Genomic DNA, 23,937 nt, shown 5'->3' with positions numbered 1-23,937 from the left:
GTGGGTCGTGGGAAGCTACTAATGTGTGTGCGTTTGCGTGTGTGAGAACAGGGTAGTAGTGGGAGATGTGGGTGAAGGAACTGAAAAAATGGGGAACCAGGCTTCCAAGACCACGAGGCACACGAATTGGAGCAGGCGCAGAACAGCCCCTCCTAGGCGTCAGGCGGGGCCAGAGTGCGGGCGGGGCCCCGAGGGCACGGGCCAAGAGACAGATGGCGCGGTGTGGACTACAAGTCCCAGCGTGCCCCGCGGCTACGATCCGGCCCCCGCGGCCGCCTAAAGGCTCCAGCAACCGCAGCCGTCGGGTCGCGAAGGCTTTCGCTTTGCCGCCTTGTCTGGGAGGCGGGAGGAGCGGGCTGGGCGGCTGGCACTCGGGACTTCAGGCTCTGGCCGCGCCGAGGGGCGCTCTTAGTGCAGCCTTCCCGGCTTGAGGCTTCTCCGCCGAGGCGCCCGTTTCCCCCGGGCTCCTTGCCTCGGCCCCCGGCGGCCCCGATGCCGAGGTATGGATAGAGCGGCTTTGCGCGCGGCGGCGATGGGTGAGAAGAAGGAGGGCGGCGGCGGGGGCGCCGCGGCGGCCGCAGACGGGGGTGCAGGGGCCGCGGCCAGCCGGGCGCTGCAGCAGTGCGGCCAGCTGCAGAAGCTCATCGATATCTCCATCGGCAGTCTGCGCGGGCTGCGCACCAAGTGTTCCGTGTCCAACGACCTCACGCAGCAGGAGATCCGGACCCTGGAGGTAAGGGGTTGAAGCGCCCGTAGTCCCGACCCGCTGTGGCCCGGGAGCCGCCCCGCTGCTTTCCTTCCCGAGTTGCATCCTGCAGCTGGGTCTGCTGGCTAGAGTCTTCCTCCCTTGCCAGGGCTCGTTGATGCGGTGGCGTGAGGACCTACGACGAGCGCTCACCTTGGAAGGATTTGGGGGAGGAGGCGTGAGTGAGGGGTTGGATTGAGGCTGGAGGACCCGCGTGTCGGGTCGGATGCTCGCGGGTATCACACTGCAAACCCCTCGCCGTCCTCACCCCATATTTCCAGTGCCCATAGTAATCATTGTCCCACTGAATCACGCGCGGGACTTTTCTCGGCGTGCTTAAGCCCGGTAGCGTGGGCTGGGGTGATGAGGGGACGTCCCATGAAGTGTGAGCGTCGACTGGTGTCGCTGACTTTCCCTCACTACCCACTCTCCTTATCCTGTTGCCCTTTCCTTCCCTTTCCACCAGGACTTGTCTGCCGCTTTTCAAAAAGTGTTTGCTGAAGCAGCATTTTTGCAGTTCAGGCGTTGGGATGCTTTTCTTTCACGCTGTCACACCGCTTAACTGTTTAAAATTAAATTAGCCATTGATTTTCCCACTCCATCCCCAATTATTGGGCTTTTTGCCTAGGAAGGATTATACCAAGGAAGGGAGCCTTTGGTAAGAACACAGTACTTAAGGGGGGTTGCTGACAGAGATGACCTGGAGTGCAATGAAAAATAAGATGTGTGAGCTGTCTTCTCTCAAATTATAGCTGGGAAGTGCAGCATTAAAAGGATTTGGAAGAACCAGCCGGCAAGATGGTTGGGATTTCAGAAGGGGGAGCTCCCCCATCCCTTAAACATTGAAGATAAAACTAGTGCCTTCCTGACTTGCTTCCAAGGACTGGAAGACCTTTGAAAGTACAGAGGGTCAGTTAATAGCTCTGTCCTAAAGACAGGCTTTTCCTCACCTGGCAAGGATGTCTGTTTTATTAGATATGTGATTTTACACACACACACACACACACACACACACACTGCATCTAATTGCATCTGCCAGCTGTCATAGAGCCAGCCGGTCATTGCTGTACTTATTATAAGACCAGTACTCCCTCCTCTCACACCACGAGCCTGAATCCTTGTTTGATACAAAATGCCAGGGTGACTCTTCCTTAGCTGTATTTTCAGAAAAGCCACAAAGCCAGGGACATTGGGAGACTCCAAGACGTGCTGGCTATTATTATTACTGTTGTTGTTGTTGTTATTATTATTGTTATAGTTGCTATAGCAGAACCGAACAGGGCTTTGCTTAAAAAGCAACCAACAAAGCTCTACACCCAGCTTTTCAGCATGTGGATTTCTTGAACACAGCTGAGTGTGTGTGCCTTGCAAAGTTCGGTTTTAAGCTGATACAATAGGAGGCCTGTGTGTCTTAGTTCCGGGGTTGTCCTCCAGCAGTGTGTGTCTCGAGCTGCTGTGTTGTTGGGCGGACAGAATGCTCTCTTGTTGGCCTCCGTTAGTCCTCCCCCTGTCCCTCTGAGGTGCTCCTGGATCCCAGGGTGTATGTCGAATGGCTTACTCTCTATTCTCTGCAAATTCTTTGTCTTCTAACGATGAACAGTTTGACGAAGCTGTGGCATTAGGATATTCCAGAGTCTCCAGATGTTCAGGTCTCTGAGCTGGTTAGGCAGCTGTCTCCCTACTGGGTGCATTGTGAGGTCATCCCCGGTGGCATTCAAAGGCCCAGGGGTCATTTGTAGTATGTAGTATGTCCTGTTCTTTACAGTGTATTTGAAAGGGTCCTTCTAGTCCCTGGAAAGACAGGACTGGGAGACATTTCAAATGGGAATTTTGACCTTGGGGCTGGTTCCCCAGGACTGTTACCAGCTAGTTTGGGTGAATCACTTCATCTCTGGGGCATCACCTTCCACATCTCCTTGCGTGCGCGCTCGCACACTCGTGCATATGCATGCACGCACACGCTCTGTTGGGCTGAATCAAACATTTGTGTATGCTATTCTATGTAGATATCCCTGTTTTAAGACCTGCACTAAAAACCAGATGTACTGGACAGATTGTGTAGGAGATGTCTTTATTATGTTGAGCATTTTGACCGCAGGAGTGCTAGGTAGGAACAGAAGGCCACACAGCTTTGTGACTGATCCTCTTTCTGTCTAGATGACCCTGGGCACGTCTGTTAACGTCTACTCTGACTTCCATCTGTAAAGTGGGGAAGGAGTGCTTTCACCTGTAGTGTTTGATGGAGTCGGTATCGCCTGCCTATAAACTTTCCCTGGTTGGGTTCTGGTGACATTCCTACACAGGGTGCCTTTAGAAGAAGAAGCACATAGAACCGATTTCCTGCAGGTGGTGACACAGGGCAGGAGGCCATCCTAGAAGGCTGGGTCAGGGCAGCTTACCCCAGCAGTGTGCAGAAAGGCAGTTAACCTGGGCCATTCTCAGTCCTCACGAATTTCTGACTTTTTTAAAAAAATGTATTGTGTGCAGTACTTGTGTGCAGGAGCCTGAGGAGGCCAGAAGGGGGCATCAGATGTCCTGGAACTGGAATTGTAGGTTAGTACCATGTGGGTGCTGAGAAATGAACTTAGATCCTTTGCAAGAGCAGTAAATTCTTTTAACTTCTTGCTGAGCCACCTGTCCAGTCTCAGGTTTCTGATTTGTGTGTGTGTGTGTGTGTGTGTGTGTGTGTGTGTGTGTGTGTGTGTGTGTGTGTGAGAGAGAGAGAGAGAGAGAGAGAGAGAGAGAGAGAGAGAGACCTTGAGCTAGGTCTTCTGTAACCTTGGCTGAACTCAGCATAGAGATTAGGCTGATCTTGAACTCATGGCTGTTCTCTTGTCTCTGTCTCCTGAGTGCTAGGATCACAGGTGTCTGACTGGAGAGCTTGGCTTATCCAACTATATCAGACTTCTGACAGAATCTTAAGAGGCCCAGCCCACTTTGGCCCCTCCTTAGCTAAACTTTTAATGAGAGTGGCAGCTCGTGGGATGTCTCCTGTGGGACCCTGACCAGGGGCAGGCTGCTTGTGAAGATCCTAGGTCACGATGATAAGCTATCCACTGATAGGTTTGCTCTGTGGAGCAGTTGGGCTGGGGTTGAAAGGGGATTAAAGGGGTGAGGAGTGTAGCTCCATGGTAGAACACTGCCTTGTATACGTAGGCCTTGTGTTTAAATCTCCTATCCTACACTTGAAAGGGGGAGAAAGGAGCCAGGGTTTAATGTTCACTCCCCACCTGCCCAGGGCTGCGCTGGCTGTCTTCCTCTCAACCTCTCAGGATTTACGGGAGGCCCACCAACTTCACCACACACATTTCCCCTGTCTAAAGGGAAAGGGCAGAAGACGCAACCGGAACTCGGTGTCTCTGGAAGGCCCCCTAGAGGTCTGACTCCTGTATGCAGCCAGGGACGATGTCACCACTCTCCAGCTGTGCCCATGGAGGGACACCTGGCCCGCTCTACAGCTGGGCCTGCTGCTCCCGTCTGTGGGTTCCCTGTGGGCCCTGTCGGTGCCTGGGGAGACAGAGGTGTGCCATGCAGATGCCCATGCCGGCTCATGCTCGTTCACTTTGTTGGTACTCTGTAGTCTGTTCTTTTTTGCCAGCATGCTAGCACCTCCCACAAACAAGCTCCGTCTTGGCTCGGGTCTCTAAAGGGCTTTCCTCATGAGTCCTTATGGGGAGAGGCTAACAGAAACAGTCATGGGTACAGTCTGCTTTTGGGCACTTCCCTGAGCAGTTGCCCCGGAGTAGAGGTACCCTGGAGGCTTTGCTGTGCCTGGGAAGGCAGAGAGGATTGACTCTCAACCCCTGGGCTGGGCTGAGTTCAGAGGCTTCTGTGTTAGGGCCTGGCTTCCTCGTGGTCCCTGGAAGTGTCCAGTGGAACGATCAAGAGTGGAGGGATGTGTTCGCTGACCCAGCTTTCTGTCACTACCCATGTGCTTGTGGCAGTCCTACCTGGTGGCTACCTGGACTCCAGTAGGTGGGGTCTTTGGATGTGAGGGGTCTGTTCCATCTGAAGGGGAACCAGGCAGGAGGAGAGCAGGGCCTCCCCTACCATGACTGGCAGAGAGCTCTTCTGAGTGGGCCCTGAGTTAGGAGTTCTGTGGAATCCGTCAGTCTGACTTACTGGTTTTGTAGGAAACATTGCCAGCTCCCAAGTCAGACGTCCCCAGAAGGATGCGAGTAGAACCTGGTTCTCTTTTCCTCACCCATGCAGTGTCTGGAAAGTGTCATTTCGCTGCCTCAGTTTTAACCTTTCACCTGAGAGACTCCAGTTATCACCAATAGGACATGGAGCTGAGGAGGGCCTGTCTCTTTTGGTGTCCACTTTCTCGTTGGTGATTTTTGAACCTGGGCAGACCCACTTCTCAACTGTCCCTCAGAAGTGGCCTAGGGAGGACGTGCTGTGTGTGAAAGCCAGGAGCCAAGGAGGGTGGGGATGCTGGAGGGAGACCTTATCACACGCATCCGCACCCAGGACCTGAGGCTGGGGTTGCTGCCTGGGATAGACACGGACCGCCTCCTAGCTGCAGGGCTGTTTCTTGACACCTGGTTTGGCTCACAATCCTGGGAAGCAGCATTCCATACCAGATGCTTCCCTGCCTGCCTGCTGGCTGTGGTCCAGAGAGGGACCATGCACAAAGGTGACACTGACGGCGTCTGCAGATGTGTGGGAAGGTAACACACACATCTTGGGCCCTTGAGCTGAGCCTTCAAATTTTTCTGCCTTTATTTAGGTACAGCATGCTTGTGGAGGTCAGAGCACAGCTCTGTGGAGTCGGTTCTCTCCTGCCATGTGGGCTCAGGGAATCAAACTCAGGTCATCATGCTTGGCTGAAAGCCCTTTTTTTTTTACTCCCCTGAGCCATCTTGCCAGCCCCCTAAGCTATCGTTTTGGTTATTTTATTTTATTTTTTTAAAAAATGTCCTTGCAGGGCAGGCATTTTTACATTTAGTTCAGAGGGTGTTTGCTTTCACTTGGCAACTTTTACTCTGGACAGATCTACTTCCCAGATGTCCTTCAGAGGAGGCGTAAGGAGGACCTGCTGTTTGTGAAGGCTGTGAGCCAAGGAGGGCTGGGGTGTACCCGGGACTTGGAGGCTGGAGTTGCTGCCTGGGGTGCACCCAGGACCTGGAGGCTGGGGCAGAGGGCTGGGGTGCACCCGGGACTTGGAGCCTGGGGCGGAGAGCTGGGGTGCACCCGGGACTTGGAGCCTGGGGCGGAGAGCTGGGGTGCACACAGGACCTGGAGGCTGAGGTGGAGGGCTGGTGTGCACCTGGGACTTGGAGGCTGGGGCGGAGAGCTGGGGTGCACACAGGACCTGGAGGCTGAGGTGGAGGGCTGGGGTGCACCCGGGACCTGGAGGCTGAGGTGGAGGGCTGGGGTGCACACAGGACCCGGAGGCTGGGGTGGAGGGCTGGGGTGCACTGAGGACCTAGAGGCTGGGGCGGAGGGCTGGAGTGCACCCGGGACTTGGAGGCTGGGGTTGCTGCCTGGGGTGCACCCAGGACCTGGAGCTAGGGTTGCTGCCTGGGGTAGGGATGGAACCCCTCCTAGCTGCGGATATCCAGTGTTCATGGGAGTGACTTCTGCACAGAGAGGGTCCACATAAATGAGGAACATTCTTGAACGTGCTCCATGTGAAGCCCTCCTTAGCATGTGCTTTCTACCACTGACCACTTGTTTACTGCGACCTGTGAGATTTCGTTCCCAGTTTGAAGATGAGGCCACTGGAGCTAGGAGAGCCAGAGAGCCTGAGCCAGAGATGGTTGAGTCTGTGTTGACTGGCATTGAACTTGCCGTGATCCCTCTGCCTCAGCATCCCCAGGGCCGAAATGCCAGGCATGTGCCACCACACCCTGGTCTTGAGAACTCATGTTGCAGCCGTCTCTACACACCAGTGTTGGGAGGCTTGGGAAAGGGATTTTGGTCAGTCATGAAAGGCAAACCCAGGGCTGGCTCAATTCCAGCTCAGTGGGTTGATAAGTGGCCGCCTTATGCAGCCTTTGCGTTTGAATGTCGGGTAGCTTCCCTCCTGTTCAGCTCAGCACATCCTCAAAGCAGGAGGTAAGGGCACCCAGCCTGCTGGTTTCATTCTGAGAAAGGAGAAGCCGCTCTGACTTCAACTTACTCAGAGGGTTGGTTTTTTTCTTTTTTTCTGAGACAGGGCTGCTCTATGCTGCTCTGGCTGTCCTAGAACTAGCTCTGTAACCAGGCTGGCCTCGAACCTAGAGTCCCTGCTGCCCCTGTCTCCCGAGTACTGGCACTGAAGTGTGCACCACCATGCCCAGCCCACTCTGTATGCTTTATTCTTTCTGAGCAATTCTTGAGACAAGGAATATATCTCTAATTTGCTACTCTTAATTGCAGTGCTTAAGATACACATTAATACATGTTCCCTCTGCAAAAGGGAAACACCCTAGATAATAGAAAAATCACCTATTATGGCACCTGTCAGAGCCAAGCCCTGGAACCGTCCTCCTCACCCCCGACTCCTCCTAGCTTTCTACTGTACATTTTCATGGAAAGGTACACACGTGTGCTCGAGGAGCTTGCAGTGTGTGCCCTGTAAGTGTCTTTGTCTGTCGCCATCAGTGGCCAGTCGTGCACCCATGACACACGTTCCTTTAACCAGATACCGATTTTCTTGTCTTGTCTTTTCCTTCCCTTCCTTTCTTTTTTCTTTTAGCTTTTTTTTGTTTGTTTGTTTTTTTAAGACAGGGTTTCTCTGTAGCTTTGGTGCCTGTCCTAGAACTAGCTCTTGTAGACCAGGCTGGCCTTGAACTCACAGAGATCCGCCTGCCTCTGCCTCCGAGTGCTGGGGCCAAAGGTTTATACCATCACTGCCAGCATGTCCCAACTTTCAATGCTTACTTTTACTTTTTTTTTGTTTTTGGCATGCTGATATATCTTCATGCAAGCAAGATTGTGCTGAATTAAAATGTATGACTATATTTAGCATATGTCCATTTAAACTAAAAATTATTTAGTGTTTTGCCTGCATGTATATATGTATACCATATATATGCCTTGTGCTTTCTGTAACCAGAAGAAAGTGTCAGATCCCCTCAAACTGGAGTTAACAGATGTGTGAGCCACCATCTAGATGCTGGGGGTCAAACTCAGGTCGTCTGGAAGAGCTGCCAGTTCTTGTAACCACTGAGCCATATCTCTGGCTGTCTGGTGCCTGCCCATTTAAAAAATTTAACACCTTGATTTTAAAATTACATTTCTTTATGTATGTGGATGTGGGTGTGTGCGCCACAGTGCCCAAGTGAAGGTTAGACAGCTTGTAGGAATTGGACCTCAGGTCAGACCTGGCGGCAAGCACCTTTGCTAAGCAGAGTTCCTGTTAGGGAGAGTTAGCAGTGATTAACAGAGGAGCCCTAAGCTGAGAGTCTCTCCATTGTGTCGTACAAGACAGTGCCTTGAACTTGGCTGAAGCATGGCTGGGCCCTCTCTGCTCCATCCAGGCTGAGGGACTCTGAGGGTTGGCTGGAATTTTTGGCCCTGACTCTGTGCTTTCAAGGCTTGGTCACTGACAGCTGTCCTGCAAACCTTCCCTCCCGTGGAGCCTGGGCTTTGAAACCTTCCTACAGATGTTGTGTTTTTCCCCTCTCCATCGCTGGTTCTGCTGTCAAGATAATTAGGGTGACACAGGCCTGTTGACACTCTTGTTTTCAGTGTCAGCTTTCACTGAGGTGTTGGGACAACGGGGAGCCTCTCAAGTTCAAGGCCAGCCACGGGCTGTTTGGTGAGGCCTCTGTCACGTGGTCTGCTCGCATTTCAGTTACTCAGAGAAGCATAACTTTTCCTTTTCTTTATCTTTTTCTGAATACTGGCCAAAAGCCTGCTTGCTTCCTGCACACTCTGGGCTTCTCACTTGCTCCCTGAAGCACCCCCTCCGGTTCCTCCAAGCTCACCAACCTCCATTGCTGAACCTGACCATTCTCTTGAAAACCTAGTTTTCTCTCTTCATCTTCTCCATCTCCCTCCTCCCAGCTGCTCCCATGATTTATAGCCTGCCTGCCTTGTTTCTCCTTTCACATTCTCATAAAACTGCCCTGGAGCTTAACAAAGGAAGGAAAGAGAGAGATACAGTTTTGTTTTGTGTTTTTTCTTGTTGTTTCCAGATGTGGTAGAGGACTCCACAGCCCCATAGGCAGCTTGCCTCACATCTGTGGAAAGCAAAGCCCTCCCTATCAATGCGTGGCCTATACAAGCCTGCCATTGGTGCTCCATGGATAGCTGTCTCCGACTTCCTCTTTGGCTTCTTCTATTTTAAAATCCAGGTGGAAATGCAGAGGTTTACTCTGGGGCCAGCTGCTGAGATGAGAAAACTGTCACGGATTCTTACACATTGAAAAGAAGCCTCAATCTGAAGTACCGCCACCGCCACCCGTCAAACCTTTGCATTTGAACATGTCTGCATTTTCTCTGTTCCGGTGTTGGTGGGCAGCAGAGCGCTTTAACCAGTCAGATTGCCACGCCAAAGGCATTTTACTTTTGTACTGTACCCCCTCCCCCCGCCCTTCATTTTTCTGCCCTGGGAATAATAACAAGAATGAGCTAACACTTGAATTCACAATTTTAAGGGGAAAAAATGGGGGATAAAAATATGCAGTACAGGAATCAGTCAGCTCTGATTAGAAGAAATAAATTTCCCCACAGCACCAACTCTGGGCTTATATTGGCAGGATATTGATCAGGAGGATTTTGCTTTCTGCAGATGCGCGGCTAGCTGCCAATGGGGTGGCGAGGTCTCCTACCATATCTGAAGGCTTTGAAATCAATGTTGCTGATTAATTTGAGTTTTATTTTTCTCCCATTTCAAAAAAGACACTCTCTATCTAAAAGTCTCCTGTTTAGCCCTCATTGCCTGGAACTAGACGAGGCGGTTCTCTAAGTTGCCGCCATTCTCCTGGTACCTTGGTGCCCTCTGTGCTGGAATTTCAGGCCTATACCACCATGCCCAGTACACACAGAATTTTGTTAAAAAGAAAAAAGTTAGATCATTTTGATTTTTTAAGGATTATTACTTTATGTGAACTTAGTCACTGTTCTATTGCTGTGAAGAGACTCTATGACCGAGGCAGCTCTTAGAAGAGAAATCATCTAATTGGAGGCTTGCTTACAGTTTTAGGGGGTTAGTCCATTATCGCCATGGGGGAGGTGTGGCAGGCATGGTGCTGGGAAAGTAGCCAAGAGCTACATTCTGGTCCACAGGCAGGCAGAGAGAGGGACAGGGTGTGTGTGTGTGTGTGTGGTGTGTGGATTTTTGAAACCTCAAAACCCACCCCTAATGACAGACTTCCCCCAACAGGCCACACCTCCTAATCCTTCTCAAATAGGGATCTTCCTTTGTAGTGACTAAGCAGTCAAATAATATAAACTTCTGGGGGTGCATTCTTACTCAAACCACCACAGTGTATGAATGTTTTGCTTACATGTATGCCTGTGTGCTATGTGAATGCCTGGTGTCTGCAGAAGCCAGAAGACAGCATAAGATTCTCTGGAACTGGAGTTGCAGGTGGTTGAGCTTATATGTGGGTGCTGGGAACTAAACCAGAGGCCTGCAGCGCTCTTAACCGCTGACCCATTCTCCAACCCCAGTTACAGGCCATTTTAAAAAAGTCATCTGGACAGGGTCTTAGACTAGTGTCCCACTAAGCCTGGGGTCCTTAGCCTGGGATGCTTTAGCCTTTCCCACGTCGTAGTGCTCCTTTAGAAGAGGACTTTCCGTGGAGAATGTATTATGTTAGTGTGTTCCCCCTCCGCCCACAACTTCAGAGGCTAGGGATTTGTTTTAAAGGTCCTGAGAAGTCCTGCAAGGCTTCCCGTGGACTCCTCCAGGGTTCTTTTTTCCCTACCAAACACAGCTGAGTTTTAGTAGGTCCAATTTTTTCAGTGTTGCCCTTAATGTCTGTGCTTCTGGGGATATACCTAAGAAGCGATCACCTGTGGCCATCTGTTGTAGGGTATTTCCCACTTTCTCTTCTATCAGGTTCAGTGTTTTCGGGCTGATATTGAGGTCTTTAATCCATTTGGATTTGAGTTTTGTGCACGGTGATAGATATGGGTCTATTTTCATTCTTCTACAGGTTGACATCCAGTTGTGCCAGCACCATTTGTGAAGATGCTTTCTTTCTTCCATTCTATACTTTTAGCTCCTTTATCGAAAATGAGGTGTTCATAGGTTTGTGGGATAAAATCCGGGTCTTCTATACGATTCCATTGGTCGACTTCTCTGTTTTTATGCCAGTACTACCCTGTTTTCATTAATGTAGCTCTGTAATAGAGTTTGAAGTCAGGGATGGTAATGCCTCCAGAAGATCCTTTATTGTATAGGATTGTTTTGGCTATCCTGGGTTTTTTGTTTTTCCATATAAAGTTGATTATTGTCCTCTCAAGATCTGTGAAGAATTTTGATGGGATCTTGATGGGGATTGCATTGAATCTATAAATTGCCTTTGGTAGAATTGCCATCTTTACTATGTTGATCCTCCCAATCCAAGAGCAAGGGATGTCCATCCATTTTTTGGTATCCTCTTCAATTTCTTTCTTCAATGCCTTAAAGTTCTTATCAAATAGATCTTTCACTTCCTTGGTTAGATTTACCCCAAGATATTTTATGCTGTTTGTGTCTATCGTGAATGGAGAAGCTTCTCTGATTTCCCTCTCTTCTTCCATATCCTTTGTGTATAAGAGGGCGACTGATTTTTTGGAGTTGATCTTGTATCCTGCCACATTACTAAAGCTGTTTATCAGCTGTAAAAGTTCTTTGGTGGAGTTTTGGGGGTCGCCTATGTACACTATCATATCATCTGCGAATAACGAAAGTTTAACTTCTTCCTTTCCAATTCGAATCCCCTTGATCCCATTATGTTGTCTTATTGCTATTGCTAGAACTTCCATTACTATATTGAAGAGGTATGGCGAAAGTGGACAGCCTTGTCGTGTTCCTGAGTTAAGCGGGATGGCTTTGAGTTTCTCTCCGTTTAATTTGATGTTAGCTGTCGGCTTGCTGTATATAGCTTTTATTATATTTAGGTATGACCCTTGTATCCCTAATCTCTCCAAGACTTTTAACATAAATGGATGTTGAATTTTGTCGAATGCTTTTTCAGCATCTAATGAAATGATCATATGGTTTTTTTTCTTTTAGTTTATTTATATGCTGGATTACATTGATAGATTTTCGTATGTTGAACCAGCCCTGCATCTCGGGAATGAAGCCTACTTGATCATAATGGATAATTTTTCTAATGTGTTCTTGGAATCGGTTTGCCAGTATTTTGTTGAGGATTTTTGCGTCGATATTCATGAGTGAGATCGGCCTGTAATTCTCTTTCCTGGTTGAGTCTTTGTGTGGTTTTGGTATCAGAGTAACTGTAGCTTCATAAAAGGAATTTGGTAATGACCCTTCTGTTTCTATATTGTGGAATACATTGAGGAGTATAGGTATTAGGTCATCTTGGAAGTTCTGGTAGAATTCAGCATTGAAACCATCTGGCCCTGGGCTTTTTTTGGTAGGGAGGTTTTTGATAACAGCTTCTAATTCTTTGCGACTGACAGGTCTGTTTAGATTGTTCACCTGGTCCTGGTTTAATTTTGGTAAAAGGTATTTATCTAAAACAGTGTCCATTTCTTTTACATTTTCCAGTTTAGTGGCATACAGGCTTTTGTAGTAAAATCTAATGACTCTCTGAATTTCCTCTGTGTTTGTGGTTTTGTCCCCCTTTTCATTTCTGATCTTATTAATTTGCAAATTTTCTCTCTGCCGTTTGACTAGTTTGGATAGGGGTTTGTCAATCTTGTTGATTTTCTCCAGGAACCAGCTTCTTGATTCATTGATTCTTTGGATTGTTTTCTGTGTTTCTATTTTGTTGATTTCAGCCCTCAGTTTGATTATTTCCAGTCTTCTACTCCTCCTAGGTGAGTCTGCTTCTTTTTTTCTAGATCTTTCAGGTGGGCTGTTAAGTCTCCAATATGTGCTATCTCTGTTTTCTTTAAGTGGGCACTTAGTGCTATGAACTTTCCTCTTAGGACTGCTTTCATAGTGTCCATTAAGTTTGAGTATGTTGTTTCTTTATTTTCATTGAATTCCAGGAAGACTTTAATTTCTTTCTTTATTTCTTCCTTAATCCAGGTATGGTTCAGTAGTTGACTGTTCAATTTCCATGAGTTTGTAGGCTTTCTGGGGGTAGCATTGTTGTTGAATTCTAACTTTAATCCATGGTGGTCTGATAAGACACAGGTGGTTAGTAATATTTTTTTTGTAGCTGTGTAAGTTAGCTTTGTTACCGAGTATGTGGTCAATTTTGAGAAGGTTCCATGAGCTGCAGGGAAAAAAGTATATTCTTTCCTCTTTGGGTGGAATAATCTATAGATGTCTGTTAAGTCCATTTGCTTCATTACCTCCATTAATTCTCTAATTTCTCTGTTAGGTTTCTGTCTGATTGACCTGTCCATTGGTGAGAGAGGAGTGTTGAAGTCTCCTACTATTAGTGTGTGCGGTTTGATGGCTGCCTTGAATTTTAGCAATGTTTCTTTTACGTATGTGGGTGCTTCTATATTGGGGCATAGATATTCAGGATTGAGACTTCTTCCTGATGAATTGTTCCTGTTATGAGTATAAAATGTCCCTCTCCATCTCTTCTGATTGATTTAAGTTTGAAGTCAACTTTGTTAGAAATTAATATGGCCACACCTGCTTGTTTCTTAGGTCCATTTGCTTGATAAGCCTTTTCCCAGCCCTTTACTTTGAGTAGGTGCCTGTATTTGTGGTTGAGGTGTGTTTCTTGTAGACAGCAGAATGTTGGATCCGGTTTCGTATCCAATCTCTTAGCCTGTGCCTTTTTATAGGTGAGTTGAGCCCATTGACATTAAGTGATATTAATGACCAGTGGTTGTTAACTCCGGTCACTTTTTTAGTAGTAGGGTTTGTGTGTTTCCCTTCTTTGAGTTGCGCTGGTGAAGGGTCTCTAGATGTCTGAGTTATTGAGGTCTTTGTTGGACTCCTTGGATAGTGATTTTCCTTCTATTATTTTCTGTAAAGCTGGATTTGTGGCTACGTATTGCTTACATTTGTTTTTATCCTGGAAAATTTTGTTTTCTCCATTTATGGTGAACGAAAGCTTGGCTGGATATAGTAGTCTGGGCTTGCATCCATGGTCTCTTAGCTTTTGCAGTACATCTATCCAGGACCTTCTGGCATTCATGGTTTCCATAGAGAATTCAGGTGTAAGTCTGATAGGTTTACCTTTATAATTAAGTTGGCCTTTTTCCTTTGCGGCTCTTAATATTCTTTCTTTATTCTGTATATTTTGTGTTTTGATTATTATATGGCGAGGGGATGTTTTTTTTTTGATCCAGCCTATTTGGGATTCTGTATGCCTCTTGAACCTTCATAGGTACATCCTTCTTCAGGTTGGGAAAGTTTTCTTCTATAATTTTGTTAAGTATATTTTCTGGACCGTTGAGCTGCACTTCTTCTCCTTCTTCTACTCCAATTATTCTTAGGTTTGGTCTTTTATTGTGTCCCATATTTCCTGAATGTTTTGTGATGAGAGTTTGTTGGACTTGCTGTTTCTTTGATCAGTGCGTTTATTTTCTCTATGTTATCCTCAGACTCTGAGATTCTTTCTTCTATCTCTTGTATTCTGCTGGTTATGCTTGTTTCTGTAGTCTCTATTCGTTTACCTAGATTTTCCATGTCCAGCCGGCCCTCTGTTTGTGTTTTCTTCTTTGCCTCCATTTCATTTTTCAAATCATGAACTGTGTCCATTATCTGCTTGATTGTTTTTCCTTGCTTTCCTAGGGTATCATTCACTGATTTACTCAATTCCTCGAACTTTCTGTTATACTTCTCATCCATTTCAATAAGGGCGTTTTTTGTATGTTGTTTAAGGGTGTCAATCCCTGTCATGAAGTCAGTTTTTTCTCCTTCTTCTTGATTAAGGTGCTCATGTCCTCCTGTTGTGAGGTCGCTGGCTTCTGGTGGTTTCGTGTTGTTTTTCAGATTGTTGGGTGAATTCTTGCATTGGCGTCTCCCCATCTCTTCCTCCCAATATTCTCCTATGGATCTTCTTTTACAGGATCAGGTCTTCTTGCCAACTGATGTACCTTCCCAGTGATGTCACTCCCCCGTGATGTTTCTCCTGGAGTCCAGTTCAGATCTCCTTACTGCTTGGTTAGCTTGCAAACAAAGGGCCCACCCTGCTTGCTGCAGGCAGGTTATGGAGACAAAGGAGCTACCACCTTCCCCTTTGCACTCACTTAGGGTTCAGTCCCAGAGCCCAGGGAGGCTGAGCTGGGAGGCGCTCTGCCTCAAGAAGGGAGGGATGGAGGGAGACAGGGGGTAGGGGGATCTGGATGTAAGCTGGATGGGATAGGAAGAGAGAGGAGGTACCATATTGTCCCATAGGTTGATCAGGAAGGGTAGGCGGGCTGTTCACGGGTGCAGCAGCACTCACTCACCACAATGATGTTTCACTAGGTGTCCTGATGGAAACTCCTTGCTGCTTGGTTCGCTTGCACACAAAGGGCCCACCCTGCTTGCTGCAGGTGGGCTATGGGGACAAAGAAGCCCCCGAGCTCCCCTTTGCCCTCCGCTTTGGGTTAGGACCCAGCGCCCAAGCAGGCAGAGCAGAGAGGCGCTCTGCCACCAAGGAAGGGAGGGGGGGGAGGGAGACAGGGGGTGGGGGGATCTGGATGTAAGCTGGATGGGATAGGAAGAGAGAGGAGGTACCGGGCAGTGTAGCCCTGTAGGTTGATCAGGAAGTGTAGGCGGGCTGTTCCCGGGTGCAGCAGCACTCACTCACCACAATGATGTTTCACTAGGTGCCCTGATCACAACTCCATGCTGCTTGGTTTGCTTGCAGACAAAGGGCCTACCCTGCTTGCTGCAGGTGGGCTATGGGGACAAAGAAGCCCCCGAGCTCCCCTTTACACTCCGCTTTGGGTTAGGACCCAGCGCCCAAGCAGGCTATGGTTTTTTTTAACTATTTTTATTATGAAGCTCTGGGCACAAGGAAATATGCAGACCCCTCGGATATGTTAATCACCACTGCTTGGGTAAGGGTGTAAGTGTTTTTTACTCTAACAAGTTCCAGAGATAGTCAAGGACAAAGAGAAGGGATTTACTTTAGTTTCCATTTTAAAGGCTTTAGTTCTGATTGGTTGTGTTCACTGTTTTGGGCCTGTGGTGAGATAGCCCCTTGTGGTGGCAGCACATGACAAGCCCTTCACCTGTCTAGATATGAGAGAAGACAGACTGGGCTCTCAGTGTCTCACTCAAAGGTGGCAAGCCTATGTGAAATCCTCCCTCCAGTCTCCATTTCTTATAGGTCCCCTCTGTTCCCCAAAGCACCATGGGCTGGAGTCCAAACCTTTACCACAGAGGCCTTCTGAGTATATTCTAGATGCACACTACCATGGCAGCCAAGAGGGGGAATTCAGACCAAAGCAAGATCTTTAACACACCTGGAAATAATGACTGATGGGAGATGTCAAGGCCAGTACTGTTGTGCCTCACAACCAAAATTCAGCTTAATGGTGTTCTAAGTGATGCCTCAGGGCAGGTTACAGGGACTGCATTGCTCAACTGGAGAGCAGGCTGATCTATTGTTGGTCCAGCTCTCTCCATTGACTCTCCTGATTCCTCATCACCATGTGATCTCCATCTCAAGGACTCCTGATACTGATGAGGCTGATTCTGTAGGGGAGCCAAGCAGATGGAGGTCACCCAGACTTAGGCTTTTACCCTCCGAAATTTGCGGCCAAACCAAACCGCTTCTTATAAATTATTCAGCCTTGGGTATTTTATTCAACAACCTGAAGCTAACTAAGATAGCAAATGTAAAGAAAAATCAAGTCTTTTTTATGTAAGCAAAAGAAGAATAAATGAGAGAAATACACTATGTTTCTCTACGGAAGGCTCAGTGTCGTAAAGGCAATATTTCTCAAATTAGCTCATTAGTGTAAATTAGTAAACAAAACTTCTATGTTTGGTGAAAACATAGTTTATTCTATAACTAATCTGAAAGAATAAATAGAAAAAACAGTCAAAATCTGAGGATTAAAAACATAATATAAGGATAGTTATATTATTAGCACAAACTACAAAATTCCAGAGACACCCCCCTAAATGTGACCCAGAGGAAAGTAAAGCTGTCTCAGAAAACAGATTAGAGAGTGCATAGTAAACACAACAGAAACGAGCCTTTTACACCACCAGCAAGAATAGGAAGTTGAAATATTGTGACAATTAATGATCCACTTAGAAGCAAAAGGGAAGAATGAGAGAGAAATATTAGAGTATGTTGCTTTGTAATCTTGGGTTGGAGGAGTTCTTTCTTATTGTATAACAAAGCCTCAGACTGACAGATTTAAGAGTACAAATTCTGAATGTCTGTGGAACAAAAGACAGCTGTGGAGAGTTTAAAGATGAGTGGCAGACCCAGAGGAAGTATCAATGATGCCTGTAGCAGACAGCGATTACTATCTACACTGTAAGGGCTGGGTAGAAATTGGACCAAAGGTATTGGGTTTGTTAAAAAGATTCTTGCTCACATCACAGGCATACCTTCAACATCACTGGGAATCTCACCTGGAAGATCACCCAGCAACTCTTCTCCAGTGATCCAGGAACATGGATGGATTTTCTGTCATCTTACGTGGTTCCCAAGACTGACGTAGGGTGCGCAGCAGCCCTATATTGCCATGACAACAATCTTCATCCTTGACCCAGCTGGAAGGGCTCTCATTTCCAAATATATGTCAAGCCAAGGTCCCCACATTGATGAACAGTCAGTGTGCATAAAATGTGGTCAAAACAGAAAAAATCTCACCCTTTGGCCTTTGAGTTATTGCAAAATATTGACCGAGTGTGTTTTGGTGGTGTCAGATACAGGGTCTCCCCCCACATGGAGTGTGTCCAGAGCATGCTGGGAACAAACCCTAAATAATCCATACCTGTATCATTCAGTCTGCTCTATGATGGAATATAGGTTGGTGGGCAGGGGATATAGGAAACGTTTTCTAGGTGAAGCGTGTGGAAGATGAGATTTTTCTGCATTTTGACCACATTTTATAGCTTCTGTGGCTCTTCATCATTGACAAGAATATAGCCTATCTCCATGGAAATCGACTCTTGCTGTTGCTTTTCTGCGTACCCACCTACTGTCTCCTAGCCATACAGCCCCACTGTGGGAACCACTGGTGACTCCATCAGGACATCTTCTCCAGGCTTTTGAAATCATGGGGTTTTTATTTTGTTGTATTCATATTTTATGTGCAAAATGGGCCTCTGTGCCCAGCTCAACTTACATACTAGTCAAGTTTATTGCTTCTCCAGAAAGTTCGAGGTCAAATGTCATTGAAGAGCATTGCCTGACTATCCCTCCTCTCCCTGACCACATTAAATTTCCCTGCCATCCAGTCATCCTTCTTCTTTCAGGTTGTTTCGTAAGTTCACAGTTTTATTCTCAAAAAAAAAAATTTAAGAGAGAGAGAGGGAGGAAGGAAAGGAGAGAGAGTGGGGAAGAGAGGGAGGGAGAAAGAGAGAGAGAGACAGAGAAAGAGAGAGAGAGAGAGAGACAGAGAGAGAGACAGAGAGAGAGAGAAGAACGAGCAGGGGAGGGTGTTAAGACTGGCTTCAAGAAGAGTAATGAAAATTAAGACAATCAATGCCAAGTCATAGCTTCAGCTCATCCTGTCTAATAAGCCTGTGTCCTCCATCACATGGTCCTCTTCATGAGACTCTTTCTTTCTGCCCCCTTATTTGATGGTCCCTGTTCTCGGGCTGATTCTTAGTGTGTGTGTGTGTGTGTGTGTGTGTGTGTGTGTGTGTGTGTGTGCATGTGTGCACACAAATCCTAGAAATGGAGCTTTGGTTGGTAAAGGTAGACATACAGGTGGTTCAAAGTCACCACACCTGGGTGTTGGGAATTGAATTCAATCTTCTGCAAAAAGAGTCCATGCTCTTAATGGCTGAGGCAGTCCTGGCCATGGCCTTCCATTTCATGGGTGCTGCATATCAAACTCAGGTCTTCATGTTTGCACAACAAATGCACTGCAGACTGAGCTGAGAGATCAGTCCTTGCTCCCTCGCCCTGGCGTCTTATTCTGCTATTGGATCAGATCCAGAGGGGATGGTTGCTGGAATTTTCTTTGGGCTGACAACCAGCTCCCAAATAAAGACATACAGATCTTCCACAGCCATGACCACAGCTCCAGCTCTACTCTTGAAATTTCTGCCACCACAAGGGCCTTCTTCAGCATCCAGATCAGTCTTGGTAGTGCCTGAGCTCTGCAGTGTTTCTGTTGTTGTCATTAACTGTGAAAGTCTGGAGGCCCAGGTGTCAAAGGGGTGCCTCCTAGACTATCCCCCTGCCTGAAGACACTGGCCTGCCTCCAGAAATGGCTGTGAAGTGGTGAGGATCATTGCTCAGGTGGTAGGACACTTTTCTATTACGCACAATCGCTGGGTTAGATCCCCCCACTGCATGTACCAGGTAAAGTCCCAGCACTCAGGAGGTAGAGGTGGGAGCCTTAACCATGCAGTTCAGTGGTTTTCAGCCTTCCCAGGGATGTGACCATTGATATACTTCCTCAGCTGTGCTGCCCCATCCTGAAATATTTTATTGTTACATCGTAACTGAAATTTTGATACTGTAATAAATTGTAGTGTAAATAGATATAACTTTAAGGGGCTTATGTGTGAACCCAGGTGGAGAACCCCAGAAATAGTAACTTAAAGGTCAATGTGGAATAACATGAGTACCCGTCTGAAACCCAAACCAAACCAAAGATGTTCCCCTCTCTACCCAAAGACAGAGACATCCTCATCAGGTACCCTCAGGCATCTGACACATGATAAATGGGGTGATTTTCTCTAGTGATTTCAGGCTTCATTGCTCTCAGACACAGACACCTCCCACGCCAGAGGGTGTGTTTAAGACACAGACACTTCTGCTCCTCAGAGACCACAGACTAGCAGGACAAGTGTCCTCTGTAGGGTTGGCTTAAGAGCATGAAATGGAAGCCAGACTGGTCAAGGCTTTCCATAGGACCTCAATGTTGTTTCTGTCACAGATACCCTGAAGTGAGCTCAGAGGTTGCATCACATCTAACCTCTGCTTGGTGTCACCAGGGAGTCACTGGGGAACCATGGGGACATATTCCAGCCTGCCATTTTCCACTGCATGGTGAATGTTCCCCGAGCAATCTAAAGGGAAGAGAACAGAGAAGCCCGAACCCTAGCTCTCCAGGGACATCTGTCCCAGGACATAGGGGGCAGATGCCAGACAAGTCTCCATTCGGGATCTTATTATCTGTTACTGTTTCCTTTGTTTTTCCTGGCATACAACACTGAAGGGTGAAGCTACGGGGGCCCTCAAAAGAACAGGCACCATGCACACAGGATCCCACGTGATCTCTGTCACCAACAGTGCTGAGATCAGGAGCTGTACTAAGGCAGCTGTGGCCCAACTGCATAAAAGCAAGGAGTTGACATCCACTGGGCATTGACCCATGGCTTCCATCTGTACCTGGAAATTTGGGGCTTAAAGCAGTGTGACACCACACTTGATGAAAGAAACTGAAATTAAGTGTGAAAAGTTGGAAATTAATTTTTTATTAACAAACAATATATTTGAAACAATAGTGAATATAAACAATGGATAAACTTTGAAAATTATGGAACTAATAACAAGAATAAATAACATCAAAATAGCAAAACCAAAACCAAATGAACCATAAACAAGCATTTAAAACAAAACTCAAACAAAATAAAGCTAATAATAATTAGCATTTATCACTAAATATTGATAGAACCTACTACACCTACTACAGGCAAGTGCTTGCCTTGGAGAAACGCTAGGAAGATAGTCACAATTTTAATGGCTTTTTCAAGATTCCTGGATCCATTCCACATAGGAGCTTATATGTCATGTTATCCCAAGGTGGAGTCCACTTGCTGGTAAATGTAGGCTTCTGAGTAATCTTTGTCTCAGGATTTCTGTATCTCAAGTATATTTTTGATGCGTTCTTCTCTTCTCGAGAACTGAGTCAGCGGACACATGAATCAGATTAGGTGTGATCACCTGGAGATCAGCTGGAATTTCCTTCACCGCTGAGTTCCCAGCTACAAGGGGTGTCTTTTAGTCTGTAGGCCTTGATCCTAATGTGACGAACATGTGTAGAAGGTGTTTGTGGCTTACTTTGGCTTCCTCAGGTCTCTGAAGTGGTATGATCAAAAAAAGAAAAAAAATAATAATCTAGGCCCAGAAGCAGCCATGCTGGGTCACTGGCTAGGCAAACAGAACCTATGACTCAAGGGTAACCAAAACTGAAGAAGAATATATGTCCTTAGAATTCAGTATTGCTGGCGATGGGACTCAGCACCTAGTTCTTCCTGGAGATCCTTCTGCTGGTGGCTCTCGTCCTGGGCAGTGGCCTGTTCCAGATGAGTCTGCGGAGTTTCAGACCTGGAAGAGAAAAGCAGTTTAAAAAAACAGACCTGCCACATTAGCTGAAGATGCTTCCTCAGTTCACCTCACCTCTGCTGGACAGTGAATTTATTCTTGTGACTGATATCTTTGTTGTTACTCACAAGGAATAAGATCCCAGAGTAGATGGGCCGAAAACTTTGCTCAGTATTAAACTGAAGTCATAATTTCAAATAAACACTGTTAGTGTGCATTCTACTAGACAGAAAAGGGTGTTCTCCTATAATTCAGGGATATCATTTTGTAAACAGCAACAGCATATTGACACTATAGTCAACAGCACGTGAGAAATGCATGAGTTGTACATGAGCTATTCATCATTTTATAGATAGCCTTAAACTGCCTGCAGCTCAGGTCCCTGCACAAGGGCGTGTGGCTAGCTCAGTCCTCATGCCCAGAAGGAACCTTGAACATGAACAACATGCAGATAGAGCCTGTCGTGCTAGAGCAGCATTTCCTGAGATGTGTGCCTGAGAACGTTGTCCCTGTCGGTCCTCAGGGACCAAATAAAAACTGGTGCTTTCCTAGGGACTAGAGCTGGGAATCTGCATCCTGGCTTTGGGAGTCGGTTACAGAACACACCCGAGAAGGTTAGGATCTTCCCTACAGCCGAGTCATCTGCCTGGGTTCATCCTGGGAAGTCCTTAACCAATTCTATCCAGAGAGCACTTTTCACAGGAAGTTGGCAAATGTTACACAGAGCAGTGTTAAAGATGGAAATCTCTAATCTTCATTGGATTTTTCTAAATAAAAACGCGAATTTTACCATGCCCCTTGATGCACACCTATAAACCCAATATCTTGGAAGGCCATAACAGGCAGCTCTCTGTGAGTTCAGGGAAAGCTTTGGGAGAACTCTGTTTTCACAAGGAAGGTATAGAGAATGAATTCTACAGACACACTGAATATCAAACACAATATATGCTGGACGGAATTTCTTGTTACTGGACCAGCTCAGTTCTCTGAGGTCTTCTGTTCCCTGCTCTAGCTTGTAGCCTCAGAGATGGACAGAATTGATATTGTCCCCAAGTCCATGGGCCCCCCTTGGCTCTACCTCCTCTCCCAGTCTGGCTCCTACCTCATCTGAGAGACCTGAAAGTGATGCTGCAGCTTTTGGACCAAGTGCTTTTCCTGCATGACCATTTCCCTCTGCTTCTGCAGGAACTGAGAGCTTTCTTCCAATCTCTTCAGCTCCTGTTTAAGAGAAAATTGTGTTCTTTGTTGAGGGTTAGAGACAGTCATACATATCTAAGCACAGAGAAAGGATCCCAAGAACTTGCTGGTCAGCTAGGCAGGTTAAACAAAAGCATCTGGGGAAGTAAGAACCCCAGGATTCTGGTACAGACTGATAGCAACACAGTGGTCTGAACTGGAAACTGCACATGTTTGATGCACCCCAACACCCACATCCTTACACTACTACACACACATGTGTGCGCTCACACACATGAAAAAACACATGCGTGCACTCACACTCAAACCCACAAGGAGTGCGTGTTAAAGAGAAATATGGAAAAAAGGAGGTCGCAGAAATAAACATCATGTCAATGTACAGTTGAGTTTAGAATAACCACACCAGTTCTTTCAGAAAAGTCTCACAACTCAGCCATAATTCCTTGGGAACTAAAATTATTGTGAGAAAAGTGATTTTCTTAGACTATATTGATGTGATTACAGAAATTCTTCTGCCATAGGACCAAATCTCCCACCTTTCATCACCAGCTTGTCAAAAGCCCCGAGATGATCATCCAGTCAACCACACATTTTAGTCTGGAAGGGAGAACAGTCCAGCACAACTCTCAGAAAACAGGGCTGACAAGCTGCTATTCAAGCTTCTGTCACTGTGAACCAAGAATTCAGGGAAGCAAAGAGAACACATTGGGATGCAGGCAGAAAAGGGAAGCCAACAGGCCACGCAAATCCATGAGTATGAGAAGCACTCTGTTGGCCCTAGCACAGGGATCTCCACCTTATAAACTGCTTCCCACCTGCGATGGGACATGATCCCTGCCAAACGAAAAAGCAGCAGGACCAAGAACTCACTTACTCTAAGCTCTGTGCCTAGAAGGTTACCCATCATAAATACAAGTACATGTGTGATATGTTATTGACCCATTTCCTTCTCTGAATTGCAGCTTCGAGCAGAGCAGAAAGGAAGGCTTGCCCGTATTTCAGATCTCCATAAGACAAAAGCTTCCCAGAAGTCCTTGTGCATGGACACTGAAGGGAATGTCTGGAATATATGAGGTCCGTGGCTGGCAGGGAGTATGGGTGAGTAAGTGGATGGGTTAAACACTGGTGGTTGGATGGGTAGAGAGGTAGTCAAATGGGCAAATAGTACCAGAGCTTAGCCTGACTTGTTGCCGGCCCCTACCTGTTGTTGCTGGATTTTGAGGTAACTGATCTCTTTGTCTTGGTCATTAAGGATCAATTTCAAATCCTCCAGGTGGTACTTCAGCACAGTCCGATTATTCTGCAGTTTCCTTGCCTCCTGCCTCAGCTCATCCACCTTCTTCTTTAGCTGAGTCCTTTCCATCAGTAGTCGGCTGTGCCGATCCCTGCAGACAAACTCTGCATAGTAAGGCCCTGCAGGCCTCCTCCTGCTACCCCTGATTTCTGGGAAACAGCACCCCAAAAGACCTCATGTTTCCTAGATTAGGTAGCTAAGAGTCTGATATAGTCATG

At 46.9% G+C, this 23,937-nt stretch overlaps 2 protein-coding genes across 2 annotated transcripts in view; both read left to right on the top strand.

Moving 5' to 3' along the window:
- Window positions 1–23,937, top strand: part of LOC142856908 (vomeronasal type-2 receptor 26-like) — a 151,860-nt gene that overhangs the window by 38,845 nt on the left and 89,078 nt on the right. The window lies entirely within an intron of this gene.
- Window positions 298–23,511, top strand: LOC142860639 (kinase suppressor of Ras 1-like). The gene is made up of 2 exons (XM_075992136.1): window positions 298–733; window positions 23,388–23,511. The coding sequence occupies exons 1-2, from the start codon at window positions 503–505 to the stop codon at window positions 23,496–23,498; spliced, it is 342 nt and encodes a 113-aa protein (XP_075848251.1). The 5' UTR covers window positions 298–502; the 3' UTR covers window positions 23,499–23,511.

This window comes from Microtus pennsylvanicus, chromosome 1 (genome assembly GCF_037038515.1).
Source record: "Microtus pennsylvanicus isolate mMicPen1 chromosome 1, mMicPen1.hap1, whole genome shotgun sequence".
In the NCBI taxonomy this organism is placed as follows: Eukaryota; Metazoa; Chordata; class Mammalia; order Rodentia; family Cricetidae; genus Microtus; species Microtus pennsylvanicus.
This window is presented reverse-complemented; position numbering and strand designations above follow the sequence as displayed.